Source organism: Prunus mume, linkage group LG4, assembly GCF_029339155.1.
Source record: "Prunus mume cultivar Tortuosa linkage group LG4, ASM2933915v1, whole genome shotgun sequence".
In the NCBI taxonomy this organism is placed as follows: Eukaryota; Viridiplantae; Streptophyta; class Magnoliopsida; order Rosales; family Rosaceae; genus Prunus; species Prunus mume.
Genome location: NC_142701.1, coordinates 14,424,864 through 14,452,207, shown reverse-complemented (window position 1 = coordinate 14,452,207; position 27,344 = coordinate 14,424,864). Strand labels below are relative to the sequence as shown.

At 36.0% G+C, this 27,344-nt stretch overlaps 3 protein-coding genes across 10 annotated transcripts; all 3 read left to right on the top strand.

Moving 5' to 3' along the window:
* The first annotated feature begins 543 nt into the window (after positions 1–543).
* LOC103327465 (myb-like HTH transcriptional regulator family protein) lies at positions 544–5,466 on the top strand. 3 transcript variants are annotated; one of them, XM_008229805.3, is made up of 9 exons: positions 544–793; positions 2,416–2,487; positions 2,808–3,508; positions 3,839–4,022; positions 4,209–4,285; positions 4,380–4,419; positions 4,586–4,658; positions 4,749–4,818; positions 4,955–5,466. In XM_008229805.3, exons 3-9 carry the CDS (start codon positions 2,879–2,881, stop codon positions 5,279–5,281), a joined length of 1,401 nt encoding a protein of 466 aa, XP_008228027.1. In that variant the 5' UTR covers positions 544–793; positions 2,416–2,487; positions 2,808–2,878; the 3' UTR covers positions 5,282–5,466. The 3 variants fall into 3 exon arrangements, with proteins under 3 accessions (XP_008228027.1, XP_088906297.1, XP_008228028.1); XM_089050171.1 differs by lacking the exon at positions 2,416–2,487 and having other exon boundaries at positions 2,816–3,508; XM_008229806.3 differs by lacking the exon at positions 2,416–2,487.
* A 5,902-nt stretch (positions 5,467–11,368) lies between these two features.
* LOC103327467 (uncharacterized) lies at positions 11,369–14,687 on the top strand. Of its 2 annotated transcripts, none has more exons than XM_089050168.1 (3): positions 11,369–11,563; positions 12,053–13,874; positions 14,025–14,687. In XM_089050168.1, exons 2-3 carry the CDS (start codon positions 12,137–12,139, stop codon positions 14,414–14,416), a joined length of 2,130 nt encoding a protein of 709 aa, XP_088906294.1. In that variant the 5' UTR covers positions 11,369–11,563; positions 12,053–12,136; the 3' UTR covers positions 14,417–14,687. The 2 variants fall into 2 exon arrangements, with proteins under 2 accessions (XP_088906294.1, XP_016649229.2); XM_016793743.2 differs by having other exon boundaries at positions 12,030–13,874.
* A 4,625-nt stretch (positions 14,688–19,312) lies between these two features.
* Positions 19,313–27,202, top strand: LOC103327468 (ubiquinone biosynthesis protein (Protein of unknown function, DUF547)). Of its 5 annotated transcripts, none has more exons than XM_008229809.2 (13): positions 19,313–19,525; positions 20,775–20,930; positions 21,063–21,165; positions 21,369–21,458; positions 22,204–22,317; positions 23,408–23,593; positions 24,293–24,430; positions 24,523–25,028; positions 25,600–25,699; positions 25,805–25,864; positions 26,026–26,118; positions 26,217–26,336; positions 26,443–27,202. In XM_008229809.2, the coding sequence occupies exons 2-13, from the start codon at positions 20,893–20,895 to the stop codon at positions 26,758–26,760; spliced, it is 1,866 nt and encodes a 621-aa protein (XP_008228031.2). In that variant the 5' UTR covers positions 19,313–19,525; positions 20,775–20,892; the 3' UTR covers positions 26,761–27,202. The 5 variants fall into 5 exon arrangements, with proteins under 5 accessions (XP_008228031.2, XP_088906291.1, XP_088906290.1 ...); XM_089050165.1 differs by lacking the exon at positions 19,313–19,525 and adding an exon at positions 20,215–20,229; XM_089050164.1 differs by lacking the exon at positions 19,313–19,525 and adding an exon at positions 20,411–20,443.
* The last annotated feature ends 142 nt before the right edge of the window (positions 27,203–27,344 follow it).

Here is a 27,344-nt window from a genome sequence, read left to right as displayed (position 1 = left end):
GCCTATTATTTATTGAAATCTATTCCTTACTTTTGAGAATTCAATGCCAAAATTTTGTCATTATACAATGGGTAAGTTGTTTATACACGTAAGATTAATATGTAATACGAAATTCACATTCATAAACAATTGATAGTCGTTCATTCTTATATAGACATAAAATGTAATATGAAATTCACATTTGTTGACATAGATAAGTAGGGTCCGCATGCGCCAACAAGATAGGAAAGAATACGCATAGAAATTTGTCAAAGTAAAAAAGAAGTACTACGTCATAGAAATGATTGTGGTACTCTAATTAAAGATTATTAGTGCTTTCTGTAATAATTACAAAAATGGAATAAATCAAAGGTGACGACATCAAAATTGCTGGCGGCCCAAATTACCACTTGACACATCCGACAGATGAAGAGGGCTCTACCCACCTCGGCACCTCCCATTGGCGCGTGCACTTACCTCTACCAAAAGAGCGCGTGAAGAAAGAAACCATCTTCTTCATAATCTTGTCTTCACACGCTCAAAACTCAATCATTTGCGCGCAGCCAAAGAGCGAAGAGCAAAGACGCCACCTACAAAGCTTCAAGCTTTGCATTTTATAGAGATACCTTCGCAAACCCAATTGCCCATGAGCCAAGAATTTATAAAATTTTAGTTCATATAACGTTGTTTTACTACAACGTTCTGTTGGTTGGGTTTGCTTTGTGAGACATTTATTTATACCTGTCTCTCTGTGAGTCAGCATTTCATTTGCTCTGTCTCAGAATTCTTTCAGAGTACAAGATCTCTTTCTCAGGTCAGTATTTTTCTAAATATCATCTCTCTCTCTCTCTCTCTCTCTCTCTCTCTCTATCTTCTCTCTTTCTTTCTCTCGATTAAGCTATGATTTCATATTTTGTTCTCTTTCCTGTATATTTATATCTCTATATATGTTTTATTTATCAGGTTAGATTTTTATCAGTTTTTGTCACCACACTTTTATCAATTTGATAGCTTTTTCCCAAATCAGTGATTTTTTTTTTTCTTTTTCTGTGGTGAATCAGATGGTTTTTTGTGCAATTATTTATAATATGAAGGAAGATTTTCAAATTGCTAGCAGCTGTTGCCATGCTCTAGTCTTCTTCTTTCTTTGAATTTGAACAAGTTTTCTTAAAAAAATTAATTTTTTGATGGAATCTCAATTAAAAATAAATGAGAAACCAGTACTCATCAGCAACTCAATGAAGCTATAGAGTGTAGAGCTCCTAATACACAAATTAATCTTGAAGGTGATTTTCAAAATTAGTAATAGATTGAAGACTTTCCCATTTTGGAAGGATATGATTGCTGTGTGAATCATCCTTTTTTTTTTTTTTTTTGGTCAAGGTAATTCATTCCATAGAGATGAAAGGGATTACACGGTTAGGAAATGCAAAAATAAAAAACCAGCCCAACACTGATAGGTACACGGCTTCAGCCCAACAGAAACAAAAAAAGCCAGATAAAAGAAAATCCTAACACAAACATCCTATTGGTTTAGGTAAAAGGGGCTTTATCCTGTTTGACTGTTTTTAAACCTTGTTCAAGTGACTAAAGGGTTCCATGTGCCGTTTACACGTTCTTTGACTCTTAGCTGAAGGTTGGATAAATTCTAACTGAGTAATTGTTGAACCCTTACCGTTTACATTGTTTTTATTTCTTTATTGAAGAAATAAAGTTGCAAACCTTTTTTTGACTAATGAATGCAAAACTTTTGTGTTTATGGTCAATGTGGTTTTTGTAGCAATTAAATTTTGTCTGTATGTCTGCTTTTGATAAAGGTATAAGTGTGAACTGTTAGAATCTAATGTTTGTTGTATAAAGTGAGCTGGTTTATTGGTAATGTCTTTTGGTATTGCACCCAAAATTTGTGATTAAATCCTGCATATAAGGACTGAACAATAGAAGGGTTCAAGTTACGGCGGAATGCTTTTCTCATTAGGAAAAGGCAGAAAATCTTGACGACACAAGAAGGAAAAAAGAATTAAAACTTTTTTGGCTTGAAAGTTTTGTGACCTTAAGAATCATATGGGGGAAATTTAGCAAAAAATGAAGTTGTGGCACAAATAGTTTGAAATGTTTAAATTGTGAGTATAAATGGGGGAATATTCTTTTAAAAAACTATTGAGTTGTAGAACAATGTAAATGGGAGTCTCTAAGTAGCCTTTTAGGATAATTTTGACTCAATTTTGTGGTGATCCATTTACAGTTAGTCATCTACTCTATGCTATGTACATTACCTATCAGATGATTGTGAAGTATTCATGAATGGTTTTCTGCTTTTACTTGGTTAGCGTGTCAATCAGTGACTGGATTGATTCTATTTGGTTATATATTTTTTTTCAAATTGCTATTAGATGCCACAATGCTGATCACCTGTTTTGGTGGTCGTTTCTGCAGATCTTCTACCTTAGAAGATGGTCTTTCACACGAGAAGACCATGCTCAATGTGTGTCCTTATACAACTTACTGGTGGGTTAGATTTGAGTTAGTTCCTTTGGCCTCTAAGTTGGTGGTCTAATTTCTCCCTCCATTTAAATGTAACCGAATTATTGGTTCCGGGTCTATGTTATTAGTGAAATAAGCATATGGTGTGGGAAATATTAGCCTGTAGGTTGTGTTGAAGAAAACTTTTGTAGTTGAAATGTAGCTTCTTGGTTCTGCTGATTCCTTGGGTGGAATTCGAACTTAAATGAAACTCAAACTTTGCTTGCCTGGTCTTCATTGTTATGCAACCATATATGGATTTCTCTCATTTGAAGCTTTGATTCTAATTCATTCTCTCAATCTAGATATATAGATTTCAAGCTGTACAAGTCCGCTACCAAATTGTGGTATATTGCACCATCTACTTGATAGATTGATGAAGGTTGGGCTTCCATCTACAATCATGAGTCGCCATGATATGATCTCTGTACCTCAAAGTGAGACTACCAAAGGAGTGACACAATCATATTGTACTCCCAAATCCCAGATGCATGATTTTTTGGGTAGTGAATCAGAAGGCAGGAGTTTAGCGGCCAGTGAATGCTCATCTGCACGCCTGTCACCTTTCATACGGGCAGAATCTCTTGGTTCTCCTACAAATATTCAAGGATCTAGTGTTCAACATTCCCAGAACACATTTTCGCGGTCTTCTGTTTTCTGTACCAGTTTGTATCAGTCATCTTCATCGAGTTCTGAAACCTCTCGGCAGCTTGGAAATTTGCCATTTCTTCCACATCCTCCAACATATAGCCAGTCCATTTCTGCTGTTGTTTCGAAATCGCCATTTCTCTTAAGTGACGATATGTGCAATCAATATGATGACGAAGAATCAGAGGATCTCATGAAAGACTTTCTTAATTTGCATGGAGATGGCTCTCATGGTAGCTTTCATGGTATTAGTTGTGGAAGTGACACTCTAGCACTTACAGAGCAATTAGAGTTACAGTTTTTGTCAGATCAACTTGACATAGCTATCACGGACAATGGAAAAAATCCCGGGCTTGACGTAAGTACAATGTAGTCATCTTTGGTTACATTTTGATCAAATGCGATATGCATAAAAAAAAGAATTCAAGATATTACTGGTTTGTATTTTCAACCACATAAAGTGTCAGCTTTGACATATTATGTTATAAAATCCAGAGTGGTGTGAGAACCAAATGTTTGGCCTTCCAAAAAGTAATTTGTTTGCTCTCACTTTGCATATCAATACAATCCTTAGAAGAATGAAGCAATTACAAATTACTTATTTTTTAGCCAGTTTCGAATTTGTTGGGGATATGTTGCTTGTCATATGCTTACTAGTACTTTGCGTTTGAATATGTTGTTTGTACAGGAAATATATGAAATTCCTCAAGCCTCACTAAAACCGGCCATAGTATTGACAACACCACCTGTTGATGCTCTTTCAAGTCACCCCTCTCCTGGACCTTCGCCTGCACATAGACCACGAATGCGATGGACACCTGAGCTCCATGAGCGTTTTGTAGAGGCTGTTAACAAGCTTGACGGTGCTGAAAGTAAATACAACAACTTCTGTTCTACTGTAATGGGGTTTAGTCCCCTTTCAGTCAGAGTCCTAGTTCTATAAGTTAGTCTATTTATCAATTCACAAATTTCTCAGTTGATCAAGTGAACCATTAGGAAAGATGCCAACATTAGTAAATTTTTTTATAAAATGCTCATCAGTTTACTTTGAATTGTAGAGGCTACTCCAAAAGGTGTATTAAAGGCCATGAATGTTGAGGGCTTAACCATTTATCATGTGAAAAGCCACTTACAGGTATTCATCTTTAATTTATTTGGTGATTTGAGACTAAATCTTGTGTTACTTCTAGCTATTTGACCATATATTGTTATTTTCGTGGCATCTGCAGAAATACCGACTTGCCAAGTATATGCCAGAGAAAAGAGAAGGTAAGGAAGAGATGATGAAAATAGAAACATGCTTATGGTCATCCTTACAATCATCTTTTTGCAACTTGTTTGACATGATGGATAGAAGATTAGATGTGCTTTAGTATTATGGTAGTTGAATGGTCTGACAAATTGTTGACTTGCACTTTTCCCTTTCTCTCTTTAGATAAGAAGGCCTCTAGTTCTGAAGAAAGGAAAGCAGCTTCAAGCAGCAGCGAAAGTGATGGACGAAGAAAAGGGTGAATATTTCTTTTGATATATTTAATCTTTCTCAATAAATGTTGTTTACTATTGTTTTGTTTTGTGAACCGTTATCTTTCTGGTATTAGGAGCATTCAAATCACCGAGGCTCTGCGCATGCAAATGGAAGTTCAGAAGCAACTGCATGAGCAGCTTGAGGTGAGATTGTTTGCTTTTGTATCTTCCCTTTTTTCGCTTTTGGCTGCATTTTCTGTTTCATGGTAATTCAGGTTTTGAGCCCATTAACAACTTTTGGTTTCAATCTTTTATGGTTCTATTCTATATCCATACGTAGGTTCAAAGGGCCCTTCAGCTACGCATAGAAGATCATGCAAAGTACTTGCAGAAGATCTTGGAGGAGCAACAGAAAGCTGGCAGCGCCTTACTTTCTCCACAAGCCTTGTCATCGCTGACGACTAATTCCATCCAAGAGCCTGAACAACAACCTTCATCATCAGCTGGTGTATCGCCGACGCAACCTGCTGAGTCTGACTCATCATCACCTCTATCATTGAAGCATAAAGCTACTGATAGCAGTGAATCTGAGCCACCAGCATGCACCAAAAAGCAACGTCTTGAAGAGAAACCAGATGAGGGTGTAGTTGAAAATCCTCAGCAATAACTTCTACCTTTCCAGCACTACTCCAAAGTCCATTGTTTGTATCTTGTATAGAACTTCCAAGGTTTTGTAGGTAAAACTAGAAATTGAATTGAGATTGCTTGACTTGTGTCTCTCTCTCTCTCTTGACAGCTAATAGTAGTTTAATGAAAGAGGAAATCAGCAATTCTAGTTCAAATTTCGATGAACTTTTGTCTGAATTGTCCTTCATCTTTTTGTTTAAGAATCCATATGTTAACATGGGGTAATTGTTTATTGAAACCATGCTTATCAATGTGATTTGGAGATGAAGCTAGCAGGGTCTGAAAACTAGAAGAAACTGTTTTAATCATCAGCATACAGCAATGAAGCCTTGGTTTTCAATAATTTGACTCTTCACTCTCTTCCAAAGTGATGGCGAAAATTGACATCAAAGCAAATAACTCAAGTATTGAAACCAAAGGGTTGTCAATTGTCATGGATTTGCGATAGCTGCCGCCTTCACACTTCTTAAAACTCTACTTACTCGAACAAAGTGAAGACTAAATGTCATTAAACCAAATAGTTTTTGGCATATAATTAAATCTGAAGTTAACATTAAACATCTAAATTTGAAGTTGAAATTCTTTGTTTGCTTTATATATTAGAATTTTTTTTCTTTCTATGAGCTAATTACATTACACCTAACAAAAATACAACACAACTGTTTTTTCTTTTAGTATTTAATCTTAAAGCTAAAGTTCTTCCTTAAAATGTCAGACCAGAGTTGCATTAGGACAAAAACCCGGTCCAGAATCCAAATGGTTTGAAACCTCAAACCAAATCGAAAAGCCCATTGACCAAAAAAAAAAAAAAAAAGAGGTCCCAAATTCCCAATCCACGAAGCCACTAATTACTTTACCTTTACAGAGAGAGAGCTCATGAAAGATTTTAAATTGAATTGAAATATCTGTTAATTTCTTTTTCAATTGATTCCTAACAGGATTGGCAAATCTCACAGCGTGTAACACATCTAATTGGAAGTGGAATGGTAATTATTGAATATTTGACTCTGCACCTCTCTATGATAGCAAAAATTGACTCAAAACTGAGGGTTTCTAAAAATGCGGGCTTGAATTGAGGAGGGTTTCCAAAAACTGATTTAATTGAAAATTCAATTCCTTTTTGTTAAGGGTGATTTTATTGGCACTTCATTATTTGCTCTTTACACCCTATACTAATTTTAAATATAAATAACATATTTTACCCTTGTACACAATTACCGTTAAGGACAAAAAATTTAAAAATTAAAAATTAAATTGCTCACTACACCCCACATATGTTCCTGCAATCCTAGTTTGACTTTTTTCTCAAACTATCACGTTCTTAAACCCTAAACCCTAGATTTATACGTTTATACTGGTGAAAAAATATCTTGTATTTATTCATGAAGGGTGAGATTGAAGTTAAAGAGACTTCGAATGAGGTATAAGTTTATTTTTTGGAGTTTTGCAAGTTCAGTAATTCATAACGGTTGCGTTGATACATCGATCGAACGCAATAGCTTAAATTCGGTGGGATGCCACCAAACGTTGCACCGTTTTCGGTTGAGTTTGATCGGTCGAAACTTAATATTCGGTGGAGATCCACCGTAAGATGGAACGTAGTTCAGTGGTTTTCTACCGAAATTTTACCAGCGTTTCAGTGGCATCCAATCAAAATTTATTTATTTTTTCAGTAACTTATTATCGACCACAAATTTAATCCAAGCTATTTTGATCTTACTCCCATTGAAGGAACAAAAACAAGATGACGCCCCTACTGAAGGCAACAATGTGGGAACAGAATGTGTAATGGACTATAGTGATCAATTCACAACTTATTCGGTAATTATTTGTCTGAAATCCTTTTTAGTATCATTAACGTGGCATTAATGTTTCAAATTTTATATTTAAATAATATGAGTTTTATGTGTAGATATTCAATGGTAGAGATGCATTACTTCGATGGGCTCGTGAACCAGACTTATATTCTACCTTTTATTGTCACAGTAAAACGACTTACCTGTTATTCAAAATTGCAGCTGCTATGTGAGTTTTAAATCTCTTAAGTAAAGATGGATCAATGAGACCTACTCGAGATGGCTCAGTAGGCTCGGCATGTACCTCAACATTACTATCCTGAGTAGCAACTACATCTTCAACCTCTGCGTCAACATTACTATCATGAGTAGGAACTACATCTTCAACCTCTGTAGTATTCTCAAAGTGATCTTGAGGAGGCACTCTCTGCCTCCTCGTTGAGGCCGTGGGACGCTGTCTATTAGGTCGGGATGATGAAGCCTCAATAGTATCTCTGCGAGTCCTCTTCATATATAAAAATAAATAATATTAAGTACACACTCAATAACGTATTCGGTAGATAATCACTGAAAAAAGGAAATAAATTCGGTGGACTATCACTGAAAAAAGAACACATATTCGGTAGAGTATCACTGAAAAACCGAAATAAATTCGGTGGGAGTCTCCTGAAAAATAAAAATAGATTCGGTGGACAACTATCGAAACAAGGTAACAATTTTGGTGGTAACCCACCGAAAGTAAAATAAATTTTCGTACAACTCAGGTTCAAATTCGGTGGACTACCACTGAATGAATGTAACCATTTCGGTGGTAATCCACTGAAACTAGAATCCAGTTTCTGCAAACCAGGTTCGAACTATACACAACGTTGAAATCAAAATCAAAATCAGAATCAGACTTTGACTTTTCAAAAGTAAAATCAAACGTAGGCTTAATCAACACTTAGAAACGTAAATATAGAAATCAAATTTGAAATCAAACCTTGGCTCTTCGAATGATTTGTGAAAACTTGACAGAGATGGGTTCGGGTTTGCAGAGATGAAGATGGGTTGTGCGATGATGCAATGGGGTTCGGTGGTTTACAGAGATGGGTTCGGGTTTGCTGAGTTGTGCGATGACAGGTTTGCTGGGTTGTGCGATGGGTCTTTGCAAAGGGATGAGTTCTGCGACGACGTGTGTCTGCAAGAGGAGAGAATTTTTGATAGGGTGAAGCTTGATATCAGATGGGGTGGGGTTTGATTTCAGATGAGGTGTGTTGAAAGGGAAGGGAGTTTTCAGTGGGTGGTGTCTGATATGGGATGGGGTTTACACAATGAGTTAGGGAATGAGGTTCATGAGGGCAATTTAGGAAAAAAAAAAAGGGGATTAATGAGTAATTTGAAATTTTATTAAATTTTAGTGGGGTGTAAAAAATTATGGGGTGTAAAGAGCAATTAATGGGGTTCATATAGAATTTCCCTTTTGTTAACCGCATAGTTAGGGTGCATATCAGTGAAAAGAGTAATGCAACACTTATCACATTTGTATCCCACATTTCTATACCACATAATGTGACATGTCCATATTATATGCCACATCAATAAAATCAATGAAGTATATTTTAATTAAGGCAATTAGAAAAATAAATACTGGAATAAATCATAAAAGAAAAGAAAATATTAAATAATTTTAATTAATGTGTCTGTCCACCTCAACTGCCACATAAGATGGTATAAAGATGTAGTATACAAATGTGGTAAGAGTTAAAGCTCAGAATCAAATCTGAAGTCGAAAGTCATAATTTATTGTTGTTTGGTTGGATACATTCCATGCGTATTACATGCATTTAACTTATACAGTCAGGGTTGGTCCTGGGATTTTGAGAGCCCTGTGTGAAACTTTAGCTGCAGCCCTCACATAATCTAATATGAAAATACTAAAAAAAAATTGCCATTACTTAATGTCATAAAACATTTTTTTTTATAACTAAAATTCATCATCAATTAGCATGTAATAACAATCACAAATCAAATTCATAAATTTTTTAATATTTTCATTTGATAAATTCGTAAATGTTTGGTAAAAAAATAAAAGTTCAAGAGAAAGAAGAAGGCATGCATTTTTGTTTTGAGTGGAAAAAAAATACTTTTTTTTTAGGAGAAATCATATGGATGTGATATATGACTAAAACATGGGTCTTGTACTAAGGGATATGCACTAGAAACTATCTCCACCAAAAATACGCTTTTGTGTCAATGTGTTGCACGCTTTGAGTATATATAAAGTTTTTATAATATTAATATATATAATATAGAGTAAAAAAAAAAAATTTGGTGCCCTAAAAAAATCTAGGGCCCTGTGTAGTGGCACCACTTGAACCATGCCAGGGCCGCCCTTGTATATAGTAACAATGATGTCGCATGTTAATATAACATATCTAGTATCATTGGATCCATTATCTGACATTAGATTCCACGCGTATTACATTCACCTAATGTATATAATACATGTGTTTAACTGATTACTAAACACAACACACATATTAGACTTACGTGTCTTACATGCTACACCTTACATAATAATTGTGGTATACTTGGCACTAATATGTGAGATTCATCATCTTATACCAAATTTCACGCGTATTACATGCATTTAATGTGCACACTAACTTTGGTATACTTAGAGTATCTACAATCATGCTCCCTACTTTGTAGTTAAAATTTAACTAAAAACACACAAAAGTTATTGTAGGAACTATCTATCAAATTTGAACTACAGTTATTGTAGGAACTATCTATCAAATTTGAACTACAATCATACTCCCTAGTTTAGGGAATCATAAATACTATAAATATTTTTTAATTTATTATGATTGGCCCATCTCTAAGAGTTGTTTCTTTGTCCTTAAGTTTATGAGCTCCTAGAGGTCTCCTTATTTTATGAGGTGGATCAGGAGTATAGTTAGAGTTGTATTTTTCCAATTCCTCCCTAAATTTTTTCTAAGAATGTGGTTTAGGGAGCCTATTGTAGATGCTCATAACATCAAACAATGAAAATCTAATTAAATAATGTAGAATACATGGAAATTTTGTACATTATAATGAAATGTTAAACATTGTAATGAAAGTAAGAACACGTCTCTTGCAAGGAGTGAAGGGTTAGGGTTTTCTGAGTGGTTGCTAGGGTTTTGGGCATTCTAGCTCATGCAACCCTTTATTTGCTTGGGCAAAAAGCTTACGACGTGGAGCGATCGATGGAAGAATTGGAAAAACAATTTTGGGATGAATCTCTGGTTATTCAAGAAGGAACGTTTGGGGATACAAATTGAGGAGACGGAGCAGGGAGACTTATGGAAGGGCTCGTGTTTCACGTTGGTGGCAATACACTTCTTGTATTGAGGAGGGTTTCCAAAATTGAATTCAATTCCTTTTTTGTTAACTAAGATTTAGGGTGCACATTAATTAAAAGAAAATCATATTAAAAAGAGTTGGAGCTCAGCATCAAAATCTGAAGTCTAAAGTAATAATTTATTGTTGTTTGGCTGGATACATTCCACGTGTATTACATGCACTTAACGTACACATTAACAATGGTATATCACATGCTAACATAACACATCTAGTATCATCAGATCCATTATATGACAGTAGATTCCACGTGTATTACATGCGCCTAACGTATACAATATATGTGTTTAACTGACTACTAAACATATTGGGTTTACGTGTCTTACATGCGTCTAACTTACTAATATGTGAGATTCATCATCTGACACCAAATTTCACGCGTATTACATGCATCTAATATGCACACTAACTTTGATATACTTAACATCAAACAATGAAAATCTAATTAAATAATGTAGAATACATGGAAATTTTATGCATTATAATGAAAGAAGGAAAAACTAATCAAAAGAAAAGTAAGAAAAATTCTAGAGTTCAATTAATATAAACACTAACTCCACACCACTTACAATAAGAATTCGAGTATCATCCTTCTCATTTTCTCTAATGAAGAGGACAAACTAAATAGGCTACAATTTGGTTTGCTTGATAAACTCCTAATTGAAAAAAAAAATCCATATTGCTAATTACAAATTCAAAGCACAAGAAAAAATTGTACAAAGCAATGCTCTCAAACCAATTCAAATTTCTTGAGAACAAAAAAAGAACCAATTCAATTTTGGGTGGAGCGTTGTGTCACATCTGCGCGTGGGTCTGAGAAATCACAAACACTACTGGGCTAAAAAATGCATGAGAGAGAGGAGAGACGACGAGGCGACTGATACAGAGAGCGCGTGTCATAGACTGTGCACCAGCCAAGTCACCTTTTGAACTTCTTGACTCTTCTTCATAACTGCCCCTGCAAGCTAAGCCACACCTGATCAAGACTCTGGCTTTCTTCTACCCTTTTGCTCTCTAATCTAATCTCTCTTCCTGATCACAGCCATGGCAGCTCCATCTTCACTCTTCACTTTGTCAAGGTATGTACACCAATGTCTCTTGGCTCTCTTCCTCTGTTCTTCTTTTTGTTTTTGTTATTTTTTTTTCAAAATTTATTTGTTTGTGTGTGCATGTATGTGTGACTGTTGAGTGCCATTTTTGTTGATACTTATTGCTTACCATGATACCACGTACTGGCATTCTACATAACAAAATTATTTTTGGTTCCAGTTCTTAGTGTTTTGGTTCTCTGTGAGAGAATGAGAAAAAAAATAACAGAGAAGGCCCAAAAGATGGTTCTTTTTTTCCTTATGAGCCAGAAAAAGATGGGGGTTTTATTTTTCTTTCCTCTTCTTGTGGTGGCTAAGTGGTGGGCAAAAGGAATAATTTTTCTGTTTGAATCCCTTTTTTTTTTTTGTTAGTCTAATTATTTGCTTTGTGATCACAAACTCATATCAGTTACATGCATTGTGTTTATGATGTATACATACTGATTGTATGATTTAGTACCGTTTGAGGTGAATTTGCAGGCCTAGCTTGCTGAAACACTAGATGTACACATTGGACATAAAGACCTTGAGGTGAAATTGGGGGGGTTTTATTTGAAAAGAAAAATGGATGGTAGCGGTAGTGAAGCCATCAACGTTTATGAGCATTGTACAGTTGTTGATAGAAAAAAGGGTAGAGTGGCGTGCAACTACTGCGGTAAGGTGGTGAGTGGTTCATACCGTTTGAAGTGCCATGTAGGAGGAATCCGGGGAGATGTAGTGCCATGTCCAAGTGCTCCAGCTGATGTGAGGGAGCTGATGAGAAACCGGTTGATGGAGAGAAAAGGAGAAACATTTGGCATGGAACATATGGAGCTGCATTTCCCTGATCTTCCCTGGAGGACGAATAGCAGTCCTAGCTCGAATGGCATTAAGCATAATAAGCCTCAAACTTCTCAGACTTCTGGCTCTCAGAATGGAAGCCAAGAAAAAGAAGAGATGGAATTTTCGTTGGAAGATGGTGAAACAGGAAATGTCTTTGTTTCCAATGGAAGTAGAGGCTCAAAACGAGGTGGCAATGAGGAAACAATAGATGATACGGCATCAAGGAAAGCCAAGAAGTGCATCGGGAGATTCTTATATGAAACAGGATTAGAATTTGCTGCTGCAAATTCACCTAGCTTCAAAAACATGATACATTCTACCCTTGGTCCTGGTCTGGGGGAGTTCAAGATCCCCAGCTATGAAGAGCTCAGAGGTTGGATACTCGAGGATGAAGTAAAGGAGGTTACAGAATATGTGACAAAGATTAGAAAATCATGGGCTACCACTGGGTGCAGCATCTTGTTGGACAGTTGGATTGATGAAAAGGGACGAAAGCTTGTTAACTTTTTGGTGAATTGCCCTGAAGGCGCAATTTATCTTTGCACCCATGATATTTCATCCTTCGATATTGATGCCATATATTCACTTTTGGCGGAAATTATGAAGGATGTGGGGGTAGAAAATGTGGTCCAGGTAGTGGCAGATTCTACGACAGGCTGGGCTGGTATTGGGGAGGAGGACTTCAACAATAGGTTCAAAGGTGTATTTTGGGGAGTGAGTGCATCTCACTGCATTGAGCTGATATTAGAGAAGATTGGGATGATGGGCTCTGTTAAAAGGATATTAGATAAGGCCAAGGTTATTACAAAGTTCATTCATGGACATGCAACAGTTTTGAAGCTTTTGAAGAAACATACACTTGGTAGGGACCTAATTCAGCCCTCCAAGATAAGGTCAGCAATGCCGGTTATGACTTTAAATAATATTTTATCAGAAAAGCAGAATCTGAAAGACATGTTCTCCTCGTCTGAGTGGAACATGTCACCCTGGGCCTCAAGAGCAGAGGGCAAGAGGGTTGCAGATTTGGTGGAGGATCACTCTTTCTGGACTGGAGCTTGGATGGTCTTGAAAGCAGCTATGCCACTCATCCGCATTCTTGATCTGATCTTTAAGGCTGACAAGCCACTTGTGGGGTACATATATGAAACCATGGATCAAGTGAAGGAGACCATTCAAGAAGAATTTAAAAACGAAAAATCCAAATACATGCCTTTCTGGTTAGTTATTGATGAGATTTGGGACAATCATCTCCACAGTCCTCTCCATGGGGCTGCTTATTATCTTAATCCAAGTCTCTTCTATACAAGGGATTTCAATGGTGATCCTGAGGTTGCATTTGCCCTTCTGTACTCTCTTGTACAAATGGTGCAGCATTATCAAACTCAAGTCTTAATATCACGTCAATTCAGTAAGTATAGACTTGCTAAAGGGAGTTTTCAAGAGGGAAGAGACAGAAATCGGGGAAGAAACATTCCTCCAGGTAAAAGAAGATATCAATATAAACAAATGAATAAGGGAAGTTCTGTTGTATGTTTTCTTATTCTGTTACAATTAGGCATTAAGCCGGTAGTTTTGAGGTCAGTCAAAAACCAAGATTTGAAACTAAGTTGTTATGTTAAATTGACTGCAGCTATATGGTGGTCTTGTTATGGACATCAATTTCCTGAACTGCAGCGGTTTGCCATTCGAATTCTGAGCCAAAACTGTGATGGCGCTTCAAAATATGGGCTCAAAAGGACTCTGGCTGAGAAGCTGGTTACAAATGGAAGGAATCCTATCGAGCAACAACGGCTGAAAGATCTCGCATTTGTTCACTATAATTTGCACCTGCAGCAGTTTTGCTCAGGCATGAAGACTGGCATTGTGGCTGAGGAAATTGATCCAATGGATGATTGGATCATTGATGAAGCACCAGATATTGAGCCTCAAACTTCAGTTTCATGGATGAACTTGGACTATACTCGAGGAGCTATCAATGAGGAAGGACTTCCCAGAACTCGAGCAAAGACAGAGTCCATGTAAGATTCTGAAAAAGATGAGTAAATTTTGGACAGGATCAAAACCAGAACATCTTTTGTTTTTTGTTTTTCTTTTGCTTTGGGTGGAAAAAGCGAGAACATCTTTTATGTTTATGTTTTCTCTCCTTTAGTGTGTATGTTGGTATGACATATCATGTGATTTATGTCAGCAACTCAATCTGTAAATTGTTTCTTACCAACTTAAATAAGTTCTGGTCTAACAAAAGTTTATTGGGAGCTCGCCAAGGAAATGGTGGCATTGACGATGTAAAGCAGTGTCTGTGTTGCCATGGTAGCATTACTTTGTACCATGCTGGTTGTGTTGGTGAGAAAGCCTTCTTTCCCTTAAAAGAAGCTTTTCTTTTGTTTATTTATTTTTCTTCCGATTTTGAAGGGCGAATTAGAATTTGACCCTTCTTCCATTAGAGAAAAATGCGTAGTTTTAACTTCAACAACCGATTCACAAGCTTAAACTAATCACTCACATGTTTATTCTAACCAATGTGTTGAACGCGTAATATAGACATGTAAGAAAATTCATAAAAAATAATGCCACATATGAATTGATAAGAACAAATTATAATTTCACGCTCCACCACTTAAGCGTATGTAGAACCAACAATTTACATATTGCACGAGGGGCATATGTCTGGAGTCTGAAAAGTATTTGGAAGAGAAGGAGCTAGCAGTTGCATTAACAACTAGAACGGAAATCTATAACTTCTTAAGATTAAGTCCTCAAAATGACATAGATTGGCGATAGGTCAGTAAAAGATTCTATAATTTGTTCTTTCTTGCAGATAATATTCCAATCCTACTTCTTTTTTAAGATTCTAGCTATATGCTTTTTTTTTTTTGGGGCAGCTCTACCTATGTGCTTTAATCAGAAATTTAATGGAGCAGTGACTAAAGGCTCAACGGGCCTAGGTTGTTTGGTCTTATGCCTCTCTCTGGGCGTCATGCAGTGATTTTCAGGAAATAAAAATAAAAATAGGGCATGTTTACGTATCAGTAATGGGTATGGAAAGGAATCAGAGAATTTAGGAATCGGAGAACTATTGAATCGGTATGGGAAGAATCATTTCCATTACGTTGTTTACTAAACATACGGAATTAGTTAAGGAATGGGGTTGATTCCCATTGTTATTGTTTACTAATTTTCATGAATCAGAATCCAAATTAATTTGATTACTAAAATGCCCTACACATTTTCACTACAACACATATATAATTCTCAATAATGCGGTGTAAACATGATTTGCACAAGTGAAGTAAGGGGAAGCAGCAGCAGAGCCTCGGTGAAGACCAAGCCAAGCTTTGAGGATTCGAGACATTGGAGAGGAGATGAACGTAAAGAAGAAGGAAAAGAACGACAACATATGTAGTATAAATAAAGAGTGCCTAAGTCAAAGTGATGGATATATTTCTACATGTGAGTTTGTGTCATTGTGTTGCTGTCTGTGAGTGTCAAGTGTCATCCATGTTCGTTTTTAATTTAATCAATGGATCGTAATTTTGCTAATTTGTGTTTTGGGTTTTTGATGCTTTGCCTAGTTCTTGTTTTGAATTGCATTTGCATGTGTTGCTTTTCTGTTTTCTGTTTTCTGTTCTCTCATTTATCTCAATTCTCTATTCACAATAAATATGCAAAGAATAGACCAAACTATTGGAAAGGGGGTTTTGAATTTATCAGTAAGAGGGAATCCGTTATCAAAGAAATCTTCATACGAAAAAATAAACTCCAATAAACAAATATCTTTCACCTACATAACTAGTAAACAATCAAATAATAATAACTTGCATAATCTTCATACGATTAAATACGTAATAGTTATACTACCAAAAGAAGAGATATATAATGAACCTAGTAAGTCATTTGCCCATTACTTATCAATAACAATCACTGTAAGCCATGCTCCATAAGATTAAATACATAATCTTTTTTTTCTTCATCGGTCATGGTAAAGAAGACCCTCAGCAAATCATGCTCTTTGGCTAAAATATTGGTGATACGAAATACTTGCAAAGGAGATAGGAATTCTATTTTCCTCAATTCACCACCAAGTTTAGCTTGCATATCAGCAAGATCCTTCTCTGTTGAAAGAACATTAACCAAGCCTGCAAGCTGAGGTGCCATTCCTGCTACAGCTTCAGCCATAAGTCCAAATTTGTTAGACATTTCATTCAAAGCATTTACCTTCCTACGAGGATTACTTGGACCACTTGCTACATCTTGTGCGGGTCTCTTCTGTTGGGCACGTTGTTGGGCACTTGAGGGTTTGAGTTGTTTGAACTCCTTCTGGCGTGTATTCTCCTTCTAGCGTGTAATTTTTTATCTTTTTATTTTAGGGTTTGAGTTGTTTTGGAATTATAGTAAAGTAGTAAGGGTATCTTTGGAAGTTAATAAGAGAAAACAGGAATGAGAATCATATCGACTACTCCCCCCTAGTTGATCTGATACCCAGTTTTGAGGGAATGTGATTACGGATTTTGAGGTGGGGCCCACTTATTTTTTCATTCCTAATTGCAAGTAAACGCAGGGGAAGTCATGAATGGAAATCATTCCCTTTCCTCCCATACCCATTACTGATATGTAAACATGCCCATAGTGTCAATGGGCTATTCAGTTGCAGACCAATGATTGCCTTGAAGATATAGATGGACACTCAAAACTATCGTTGTTGCCTTGAACCCCTAATTTCCAAACTTTAAAGTGTTCAATTTTATTTCTAAGAATTTCTAGAAATTAAAACTGATAAAAAAATCTTCATTAAACAAAACTCAACTCACACAAAATTAAAATTAAACAAAAAGAGCATATATAAGTTTAGCCAAGTTGACTAGAACGATTGTATTTCCCACTCTGCATCCGAGTTCAGAACCCCCTTCCCGTAATTTATATTAGATTAAAGTAGAATATCATTTTTATATAAATAAATAAATAACTAAACAACCCAAGAAGATGACAAGGGTTTTGTAACTCAAGTTGTTAAGAATATTTATCCATACACCCGATGTCCTAGATTTGATTTCCCCTCTCTTAATGTCATTTGTGTTTTAAAAAAAAACTGTTTAAGTCAATTTATCTATTTTGATAAATAAGAGCATCCACAATGAACTCCCTAAACCATCTCCTTAGACAAATTTTAGGGAGGAACTGGAAAAATACAATTCCAACTATGTTCTATATCCACCTTCTAAAAGACTTCTAGGAGCTCCTAGGCCCTGTTTGGTTCACTGAATGAATTTGAGGAGAAATTATTTTTCATGTCATTTCCCAAGATATGAGAAATGGAATATTCATTTCCCACGTTTAGTAATGCTGGGAAAGTAACCGGGAGATATCACTTTATTCCTTTCCAATGTTTGTTTTGAGTATGAATGGAAAATGAAGTTTGTATAAATATTCAATTATACCCATATTAAACCAAATAAAAAAGAATGCATTTAATGATATATTGTAATTTTAAATTGTTAATGGGGACAAAATGGTCATGAAAAATGTTTATTTAATATTGGCTCATTTTCCCAAACTTTTCCATGAGGAGGGAAAATAAAACCCAAGTTGGGAGGATGGCTTCACTTTTCCCACTATTTTCCCATGAGCCAAGCAACGATTTTCCACGTCTGGGCTTACCAAACATGGGAAAACAATTGATTTCTCATCTTCAAGTCTCCTTTCTCATGAACCAAACAGGGCTTTAAATATGAAGAGAGAGAAAAGACTCATCGTAACTCCCTATAATTTAATGTTGGTTTGTTTTATGCGTAGTTTAAATTTTTAATCAATGTTAACTTTTTTTATATATTATTTTTTATAAAGATGTACGAATCATATTGAATTAAAAAATAACTATCAAGTTGGGAGGATGGCTTCACTTTTCCCACTATTTTCCCATGAGCCAAGCAACGATTTTCCACGTCTGGGCTTACCAAACATGGGAAAACAATTGATTTCTCATCTTCAAGTCTCCTTTCTCATGAACCAAACAGGGCTTTAAATATGAAGAGAGAGAAAAGACTCATCGTAACTCCCTATAATTTAATGTTGGTTTGTTTTATGCGTAGTTTAAATTTTTAATCAATGTTAACTTTTTTTATATATTATTTTTTATAAAGATGTACGAATCATATTGAATTAAAAAATAACTATAGTATTTATGACTCCCTAAATTATATAGTATAATTGAAGTTCAAATTTTATAAAGAGCTCTTAAAATAACTTTTATGTGTTTTTAACTAAATTTTAACTAAAAAATAGGAAGCATTATTGTAGATTCTAAGTTAAACCAGAATATCCCCAAGTCAAACACAAAAGCTTTAAAACGGGAACATTTAAATTACCCAATATGCCCATGCCTTATATTATATTCCTCGTGCTGTGTTAACTGTACGTCTGTTACGGCTATGAAGTATCAAATAAATGCTTTACTTCACGCATCTCTAGACCAGATGGAGACGGAGAGTGCAATTTCACTCAAGAGCTCAAATACCCATGTAACATAAACAGCATGGTTTTCTGGCAAATGGATTGTTTTTTTCCTTCTCCTAATTTCAAATTTCAAACACTATTCTGAAAGTATCTAATTATTTGTGTGTGTGTGTTTCTCTCTCTATGCAAAACCATTTTTTCCATGACCAAATTTGAACCCAAGTATCTCTCTTTGGCTGCACTAGGCTCTGTGCATAAACAGACAGAAAAACAAGAGCAAACAAGAAACAAGAAGCCCATTATCCTATATATTTTATTGGATATGTTGTCACTGTTAGTCAAAGGGCAGGTACTATTTTAGTGTTTAGCTGTTTGGAGGTAGTTCCATATTCTCCAAACTTTTTGTTTCTTTGTTTACACGAAATCCTTCTTATAATCAAAGTCTTAGCTGCTTAGCCGCATCTTTGTCACTTTTGAGGTGTACAAGATTTGAATTTCTGGAGGGAGAATATGGTTGATGCAACACTGTGGCATTCTACCTCATCGGTGTTTTAGAGAGGGATCCCGAGTGAGAAGCTTTTGAATTGAAGTTGGGGTCTTTTCAGATTCAGGGTCTTTGTGCATTTCTCTCAAGAAGCAGAGGATCTTTTGCTAGTTGGTGAATCTTCCTCTAGGCTATATGTATGCTCTTTTTCTGCTTTTTTACTTATTTTTGAGCTAACAAGTAACAACCCCTTTTCATTTCTGGAGCCAATTTTTTTTTTTTTCATTTTCCCCTTAAAAAAATATATAGCTGGCTAGCTTTCTTCAAAACCCAATTGAATCAAAGAGAGGTTAGCAGCTGAAAAAGGGTCCTGCAAGGTCCTGTTTTGTTTTACTTGTTGTCTTGTTGAACATTCAGAAAAAGAGGGATCTTTTAATTTTTCATGGGTCAGATTGTGATCAGTGTCAAAAATGAAAGGAGAGGTCTTTTGGGCAACAGGGACCACTGAGATCCGTCCTCTGGAATTGTATCTTCTGCTGCTTCTTTGTTTTGAGTAATTTAGTTCATCATATCCTATAGTTTGGAAGCTTTTGCAAAGCAAACCCCTTTGCCTTTTTTGACTCGCACTTTTGAATACACAGTGATACAACCAGTACCCTTCTCCGTCTGATTATGATATGTGTGAAATGAAAAAGAATTTTTTTAAGGAAAGAAATGGGGCATGGGCATGGGCATCAATCAAAAAGAATTTTTTTTCTTTAATTCCATAGAAAGGAAAGAAATGGGGCTAAAAGCAACCACTTCCTCTCTCCAAATGAACTTTAGAAAAACTTTCAGAGGGTAGGTTTGAGATTGCCGTCTTATTAACTCACAATGGAAGCGACTTTTGACTTGCACAAGGGTTAGTGAGTGCCCCACTTCTGTTCTTTAGCATTTTTTTTATTTTGCATTTCGTGTCCTATCAACTGCCCCTTTACTCTAATCTAATCATTCTGGCTGTTTCTTGTCGGAGATATCATATTCTCATGATCTCTGTAAATGACTGCTTTTTTAGCAGCTCTGAATTTCATGAAATGTAAATTGTAATTGATTGCTGTATGATGGAAGTGCAGAAGGTTGTTTGCCAAATTTTCCCATTTTTTCATAGTCTTTCGGGGTCTTGGTTGGTTCTGTCTTAATTCGAAACCGAAATTTGGGCTAATAAATCTGTCCTGATAATATTTGTGTGGTTGTGTTGAAAATGACTGGTAGCTGTGCATTCATGAGTTTGTTTGTCCTTATATGGCTCACAGGTGTACAGTGCTTTTTAAAAAAAAAAAATTATACATCTCACTTAGGCATGCCTCCAAGCTACACTGAGATACTCTACCAGAAAACAGTCTTGAAATTCCTCATTTTTTAAAATGCAAAAGAGCCAGATGTTTTACATTTGAAGTGGATTTGCAGGATTGGGGATGCTTGTTTGTATGTACGTGCATATAGCTTCTAGTACCAGAAGCCAAGCTGTTTTGGGTGATTGCAGTATGAGCTTTATGTGATAAACGCCAAAGTCTATGATCGCAGGATGTGTGACTCACCATTTGTGCAAACTGGCTTGAACCAGTAAGTTTTCATTCTTGTTCTTTGTAGTTACTCTACCTTTTGTTTTTGTTTTTTTTTTCCATATATGGAGTGGATCTCTAAGCTATTTCTTTAATAATGCTTTCTTATTTTTTCTTTGGTTGCATTTTCCAGAAGTGTTTCTCTTTGCAAATATTCGCATTCTAGCATCACATGTAATTCGGAAATTCAGTCAGATTCTGTGAAAGAACTTCAGAGTGATAACACAATTTCACGGGTAAGAACTGGTGGACTCATCTTCCATGCGGGTAAACTTGATTTGTGTTTCAGCAAATTGAGACCTTTTTGGAAATTATATTTAGTTGAATTTATGCTATTTAGATAGTTTTCTTTTGTCTTCACTTTCTCCTCCTTTTCCTTTTGGGCTCCATGGTTGAAGTCAATTGCTTCAAATATTTCACTGCTTGTTTTTATCTTTAGGTGAGCAATCCTGTTGAAGGTATTGGAAGATTTGGATCGTGCACTAAAGACATTGATACTTACCCTTACAGATTTCAGCTTGAACAGGATGTAAGTTTTCTTCGTACCAAGAAGCAAAAAACAACTAATTGTGTCTCTGTACCACTATTCTTTATGCATCTTCTATGGGGTTCAATGCAAAAGTGTTGGGAGCAGAGTAGGTATCGAAATATTGCTTTTGACTTTCAATAAGACTTGTGACTTAGGAGATAGATGTATAACATTATCAACCAGTGAGAGAATGTATAAAATTTCCGATTGTGTCCTGGATGCATGATTATCCATATGGACCTGGATTTTAGTAGGCTTGTTCTCTATGTCTGTTTCCATCTCCAGGGATTTCTGTTTTACTGCAGCAGATAACATTTCTTCAACTGTTGCTAAATTCCTAGTTTAGGTTAACCTATAGGTAATGTCATAGTTCTAATGGCATGCTAAAAGAATTTCCATAGAAAGTGGATCTCCCCAAGTGTCAAGCCACTGAGAATTGTTGGTAACTTGTGAAGGTCCTTTGCAATGTCATGCCAAATTTGGACTTAGAAGATGCCCGAAAGTTTGAATTCGGTGTATCTAATTGTTGAATTGATGGATTACACTGATGATATCATGACAGAATTTTGCAGATAGGAATTAAAAAATATGAATATGATTTCTGGATTGGAATGTTGCAGCTAGGGCCCATCTAATTGTTTAAATATCTTCCATAATGTCAAAGAGCCAATATTTAACATTTTAAAAGGACATCCTTTTCATAGTCACAAACTACAATTCACCAAGGTAATTGCTTCTGTTATAGGTACAAAGGTTGCAACAGCAGCTGCGAGAAGAACTAGAGCTACATGCTATTCTGGAAAATGCAATTGAACAAAATGCTATTAAATGCTCCAGTTGGTCAGGCCTTCCTTACTATGTATGTTTTCCATTTTGTCCTGTTTGTTTATTTTTATTTTCTTTAATTAACTTCACCTTTTCATAAATCATCCGCTGAACTTTCTTGTGAAAGTCCTAAAACTAACCTTCTATGTGACATTTCAACCATGGAGTTCAGGGTAATTTAATGCCAACTACATTTCTTCTACATAATATTGACATGGGGAGGGAAATTTTGAGGATGTATTGTTGAAGCTCTACATTTCTTTAACGCACACTACATTACTTCTATATGCTACATTTCTTTGTAGAGGATATATCTATTGTTCAAGCTCTTTGATCTTGTCACTAGTATTTCCTGTCTTTCCCCTTTGTTGTTGCATTTCGGTAGAGTGGGAAGGGTAATTCTGTGTAATTGCTTATTCTAAACTATTTATTGGTTGGATTGATCACTAGTTAGCCCAGGAATCCCTTCATAAAATTTAACTGCTTTATGAGGCATGCTATATACTCCATTGCTATAGAAGTTAAATGAAAGCTAACTATAATAAATCAACTGTGGAATGATGACATGAAAGAATCTAAAATGTTTCCAAATGTAACGTATCCAAGCCTCTCACAGAAGCCCAAATAATTGGGAAGAGGCAACATCAAACTCATGTACTAAACTAGGACTTAGTTGGATTCTATGTTTGCCACACTATGTTGGGCCCTTCTGTACAGAACAACAGAACCTTGTTGGTTGGTTAATGTTCCACTCCGTGCAAATTGATGCAGCCTAGTAATGGCTTTGATACCAACTATAATGCTCCCAGGCCAGTCCTGAAAGCATAGGCTACTGGGAAGAGGCAACATCAAACTCATATACCATTCTAGGGCATGGTTTGTGAATGATGTGGGATCTACACCAACTGTTTGATAGAGTATAACCCGTCACTTTTATGGTTAACTTTTTCTTAGAGCTAGAGTTACATGAAATGGGGAAACCTATGTGTTTGTTTTCTTCTGAGCTTGAATGATTTCCTTAACTCCTCTTTTCGATATCCCATCCCTATTCCCATTTTAACCATTGGCCAGGTTTCAAATTGGGATTTTAGATTGTGATGTAGTCTTTTGTCCCACTTGCACAGGCTCAAGAGCTCCTAGGCAATATTTCTGCACTTGAGGTTACGGTTTCAAAACTTGAACAGGAGTTGGTTGCTTTGCATTTCCAACTTAGTCAAGAAAGAAATGAACGAAGGCTTGCAGAATATCGTCTGAGGCATCCATCTCCTCAGTCAACGTCTCCTAACTCCTCTGACATTATGAAACTACCGGTATATTTTCTGCTTTTATTCTTTCCCTCCTTGTTTTGGACACCTTTCGATTTCTTCTTAAATAGTTCCAAGATTGTCCAATGTCTTAAAAAAAAAGAGTAAGGATGTTGCTGATGTTGATGGCATTGCTATTATTCTTTGAGCTTATGAACGTATACTTTCTACTTGCTTTGCAGATATCATCTTGTTTACTTTGCAAGATTTATTATTTTTTCCTCCTTAGAATTGAAAATATCCTTAGTTAATGTCACGAAGTTTGTAAGATACTTCAATTCAGATAAAGTTCTAAGTTGAAACCAGCTGCTTAACTTTCAAAGTAACATTTATGTTTTAATCAAGTCTAAAGTTTTATATTCAAGTTTAGATGATAAAATGATATCAAATAGTAAAATTTGGAATTATTCCAACTCCCGAAATGATGCTTTAAAAGGTGAACTCATTCACATGCTAGTCTTTTTGAGCACCAGGGAGTTTTATTATAAAAAAAAAAAAACCCATGAGCAGCTTATAGGATTGTTTTTTGGATGATTGAACATCCATTAGCAGCTAATTATTTCAGGTTTTAACTGAATAAGGTTTTTTTTTTTTTTTTTTTTTTTTTTTTTTTTTTTTTTTTTTTGAGTGGTAAAGTGTTGCCATAACATCTTGTCTTTGCCAAATGGCTTGCAGCATAATGAACTTCCATTTTACTTTATCCAGATTTCATCTTCTTTGAGGTCTTCAGATCATTCCAGTCCTGAAATACATCATTCCTCTGAAGATGGCTCATGCCAGGAGACAAAAGATCAACCATCAGAACTTAGTGGCCAAGCATCTTCTAGACAGTCAGTAACTGAGGTATCTGTTAGTGTTTAATGTTCAGATAGTATTTAATGTTTGAAGAGCTTAAATGGTAAACCCATGGCATAACATTTTATTGTGATTATCAGTATGCAGAGGACTCGGTTGCAAGTTGCCATGATATGAAAATGTCTAGGAAGATGGATCCCAAATCTTTTCAACTTGCTGAGTACAGGAAGATTCCTAAAGGGATGCCCTCCAAGGGCCTCTGGGATCATCCAAATCAACTGTCAGAGGATATGGTCAGATGCATGAAAAATATATTCATATCTTTGGCTGATTCAGCTATACCATCAAAATCTTCTGCACAAGAGAGCTACTCCTCTTCATTGTCACCACGCGGGCATCTTTCCAATTCCTCATGGTGGTCATCATCTGAACGGTCAATGATTTCATCATGGGTGCAGAGCCCACAGGTTGATATACAGAGTAACTCTGAAGTATTGGCCTCAGAGAATGCCTGTGATCCCTACAGAGTTCGAGGGAAACAGAGTTGGGCTGACATTGGGAACTATGGATTAGCAAGTGAAGTTTCTTGGATGTCAGTTGGGAAGAAGCAATTAGAATATGCTGCAGGAGCACTGAGGAGTTTCAGGTAAAATTTTATTAAGCTCTTATTTTGAATTTGTATTGTCTCTCTTTGGCAAACTATATGAAATTATCAAGAAACTGCTATTCTGAAAAATATAAAATATACTTCAAATGGTCATTATATCAAAATGTTCTAGGACATTTGCAGGCTTTACCTTTAGCTCATATTGGCTATTGGCTTTTTTCCCCTTCCAGGTTGAGTAAAGTATTAATTTGAAGCAATCCCCAAGTTATTGATAGATCCCACATGATTCTCAAAAGAATTTATATGTAGATATGAAGTCATAAAGATGTTGATTCATAATTCCTAAATAGCTTACTTACATTTGCTTCAGTTAATATTCTGTCAATTTCAGTGTCAATTAAGGTTCCATTGTAACTCACTTGATGTAGGCATCTAAGCCTCTGATTGTAGATAGGTCAGACAAGTATAACTGTATAAACAATTTTTGAACTTTATTAACGCTTACCTTTTTCTGGGAATTGCTAAATTGTTGTTTGAATATAGAGCTGTTCTGAAAATAATTTCCTTGTTTCTTTGTTTTTTTGGTTCGGAATAATTATTGTGAGAACAGAGTACTGGTCGAGCAACTGGCGAAAGTAAATCCTATCCATTTGAGTTGCAATGAGAAGCTTGCTTTCTGGATTAACTTGTACAATGCACTAATTATGCATGTAAGTTTCCTTTATTTTCTCACACGTGTAGTGTATGTTGCATTGGTCAACTATGCAAAGCATGCATGCAAAATTGTGGAGTTGAATATGTCTTCCTGTAAACAGGCTTACTTAGCTTATGGAGTCCCTAGAAGTGACTTGAAGCTTTTCTCTTTGATGCAAAAGGTCTGATTTCTTAAATTATTCTTTCATTAGTTTTGCATTTCTCAAGTTCTTGATGTCAATGAAACTATTATGTAAAAGTTTGTTATTTCAAATCTACTACTCAACAAAGAATTACTGGCTTTCATGCTTAGACTGCATTAATTGGTTTTGTACTTTTACAGGCAGCTTACACTGTTGGTGGTCATTCTTTCAGCGCAGCTGCCATTGAGTACGTGATTCTGAAGATGAAACCACCACTCCATAGACCACAAATTGTATGAACCTTGCCTAACAATCTCATCCAACTAACTTTGAATTTATTACCTTAATATACTTCATTCCCTGACTGACAATTCTAGTGATAAATTATCAGGCTTTGCTTCTTGCCCTTCACAAGCTGAAGGTATCAGATGAGCAACGGAAATCTGCAATTGATGTGTATGAACCACTCATAACCTTTGCATTAAGCTGTGGAATGTATTCTTCACCAGCGGTAATATCTACACTTCTGCTCTCTCCTGAAGGATCGTTTAATTTTTATTTCCATTTGGAAGTTGAGCTGTATTTTACATGTTTTGACGTGGAATAAATAAACACAGGTAAGGATCTACACTGCTAAAAATGTGAGGGACGAGCTTCAGGAAGCACAGCGTGATTTTGTTAGAGCTTCAGTTGGGGTTAGCAGCAAGGGGAGGTTGTTGGTGCCAAAAATGCTGCACTGCTTTGCCAAGGGCATTGTGGATGATTCAAATTTGGCTGTATGGATATCACATTATCTTCCACCCCACCAAGCCGCCTTTGTTGAACAATGCATATCACAGCGGCGACAAAGTCTGCTTGGTTCGCGCAACTGTGGCATTCTTCCATTTGATTCACGGTTCCGGTACCTATTTCTGCCTGACAAAATTCCTTTATGATGAGGCCTAGTTATACTGCACTGCTAAATACCTCGGATTAATCTGTAACATCAAGCTAAAGTTATCTTGATCATAAATGATGCGACAGTTAAAAAGATTGGATGAGTTTAGCCTCGATGCGAGTATAAGCCTCCTTGAAGAAAAACCAGATGGTGGCAGTTAGGGTCTTTCACCTCATAGACCTCTACCCCTAATGGGGGTATTGTACATTTTGTTCATGGATAACAGGAGTTGAAGATAGAGTGCTTGTAGCTAACTGATGTGTATTTTTTTTATTGTGTTTCTATAATAAGAGTTGGAAATAAGTGTTCATTGCATTATAAGCCTTTGAGGAATTTTGGTTGTTCAAGTTCTTGTAAACTTGGTCTTGCTCTTCAATCCAGTAACATCAAACTCTTATTTGACAATGTGCTACATTAACATACAACTGCCTGGATTTGCATAAGATTTTTCAGGTTTAATTCCAAGTCTCTGCACCATGGTGTAATTACCGGATAGGCGAAGCTCACACGGGCACCACAAATTTCTGAATTAAAAAAAAAAAAAATTACGAAGTTCTATTGTTTTATATGAGTGCTGAATTA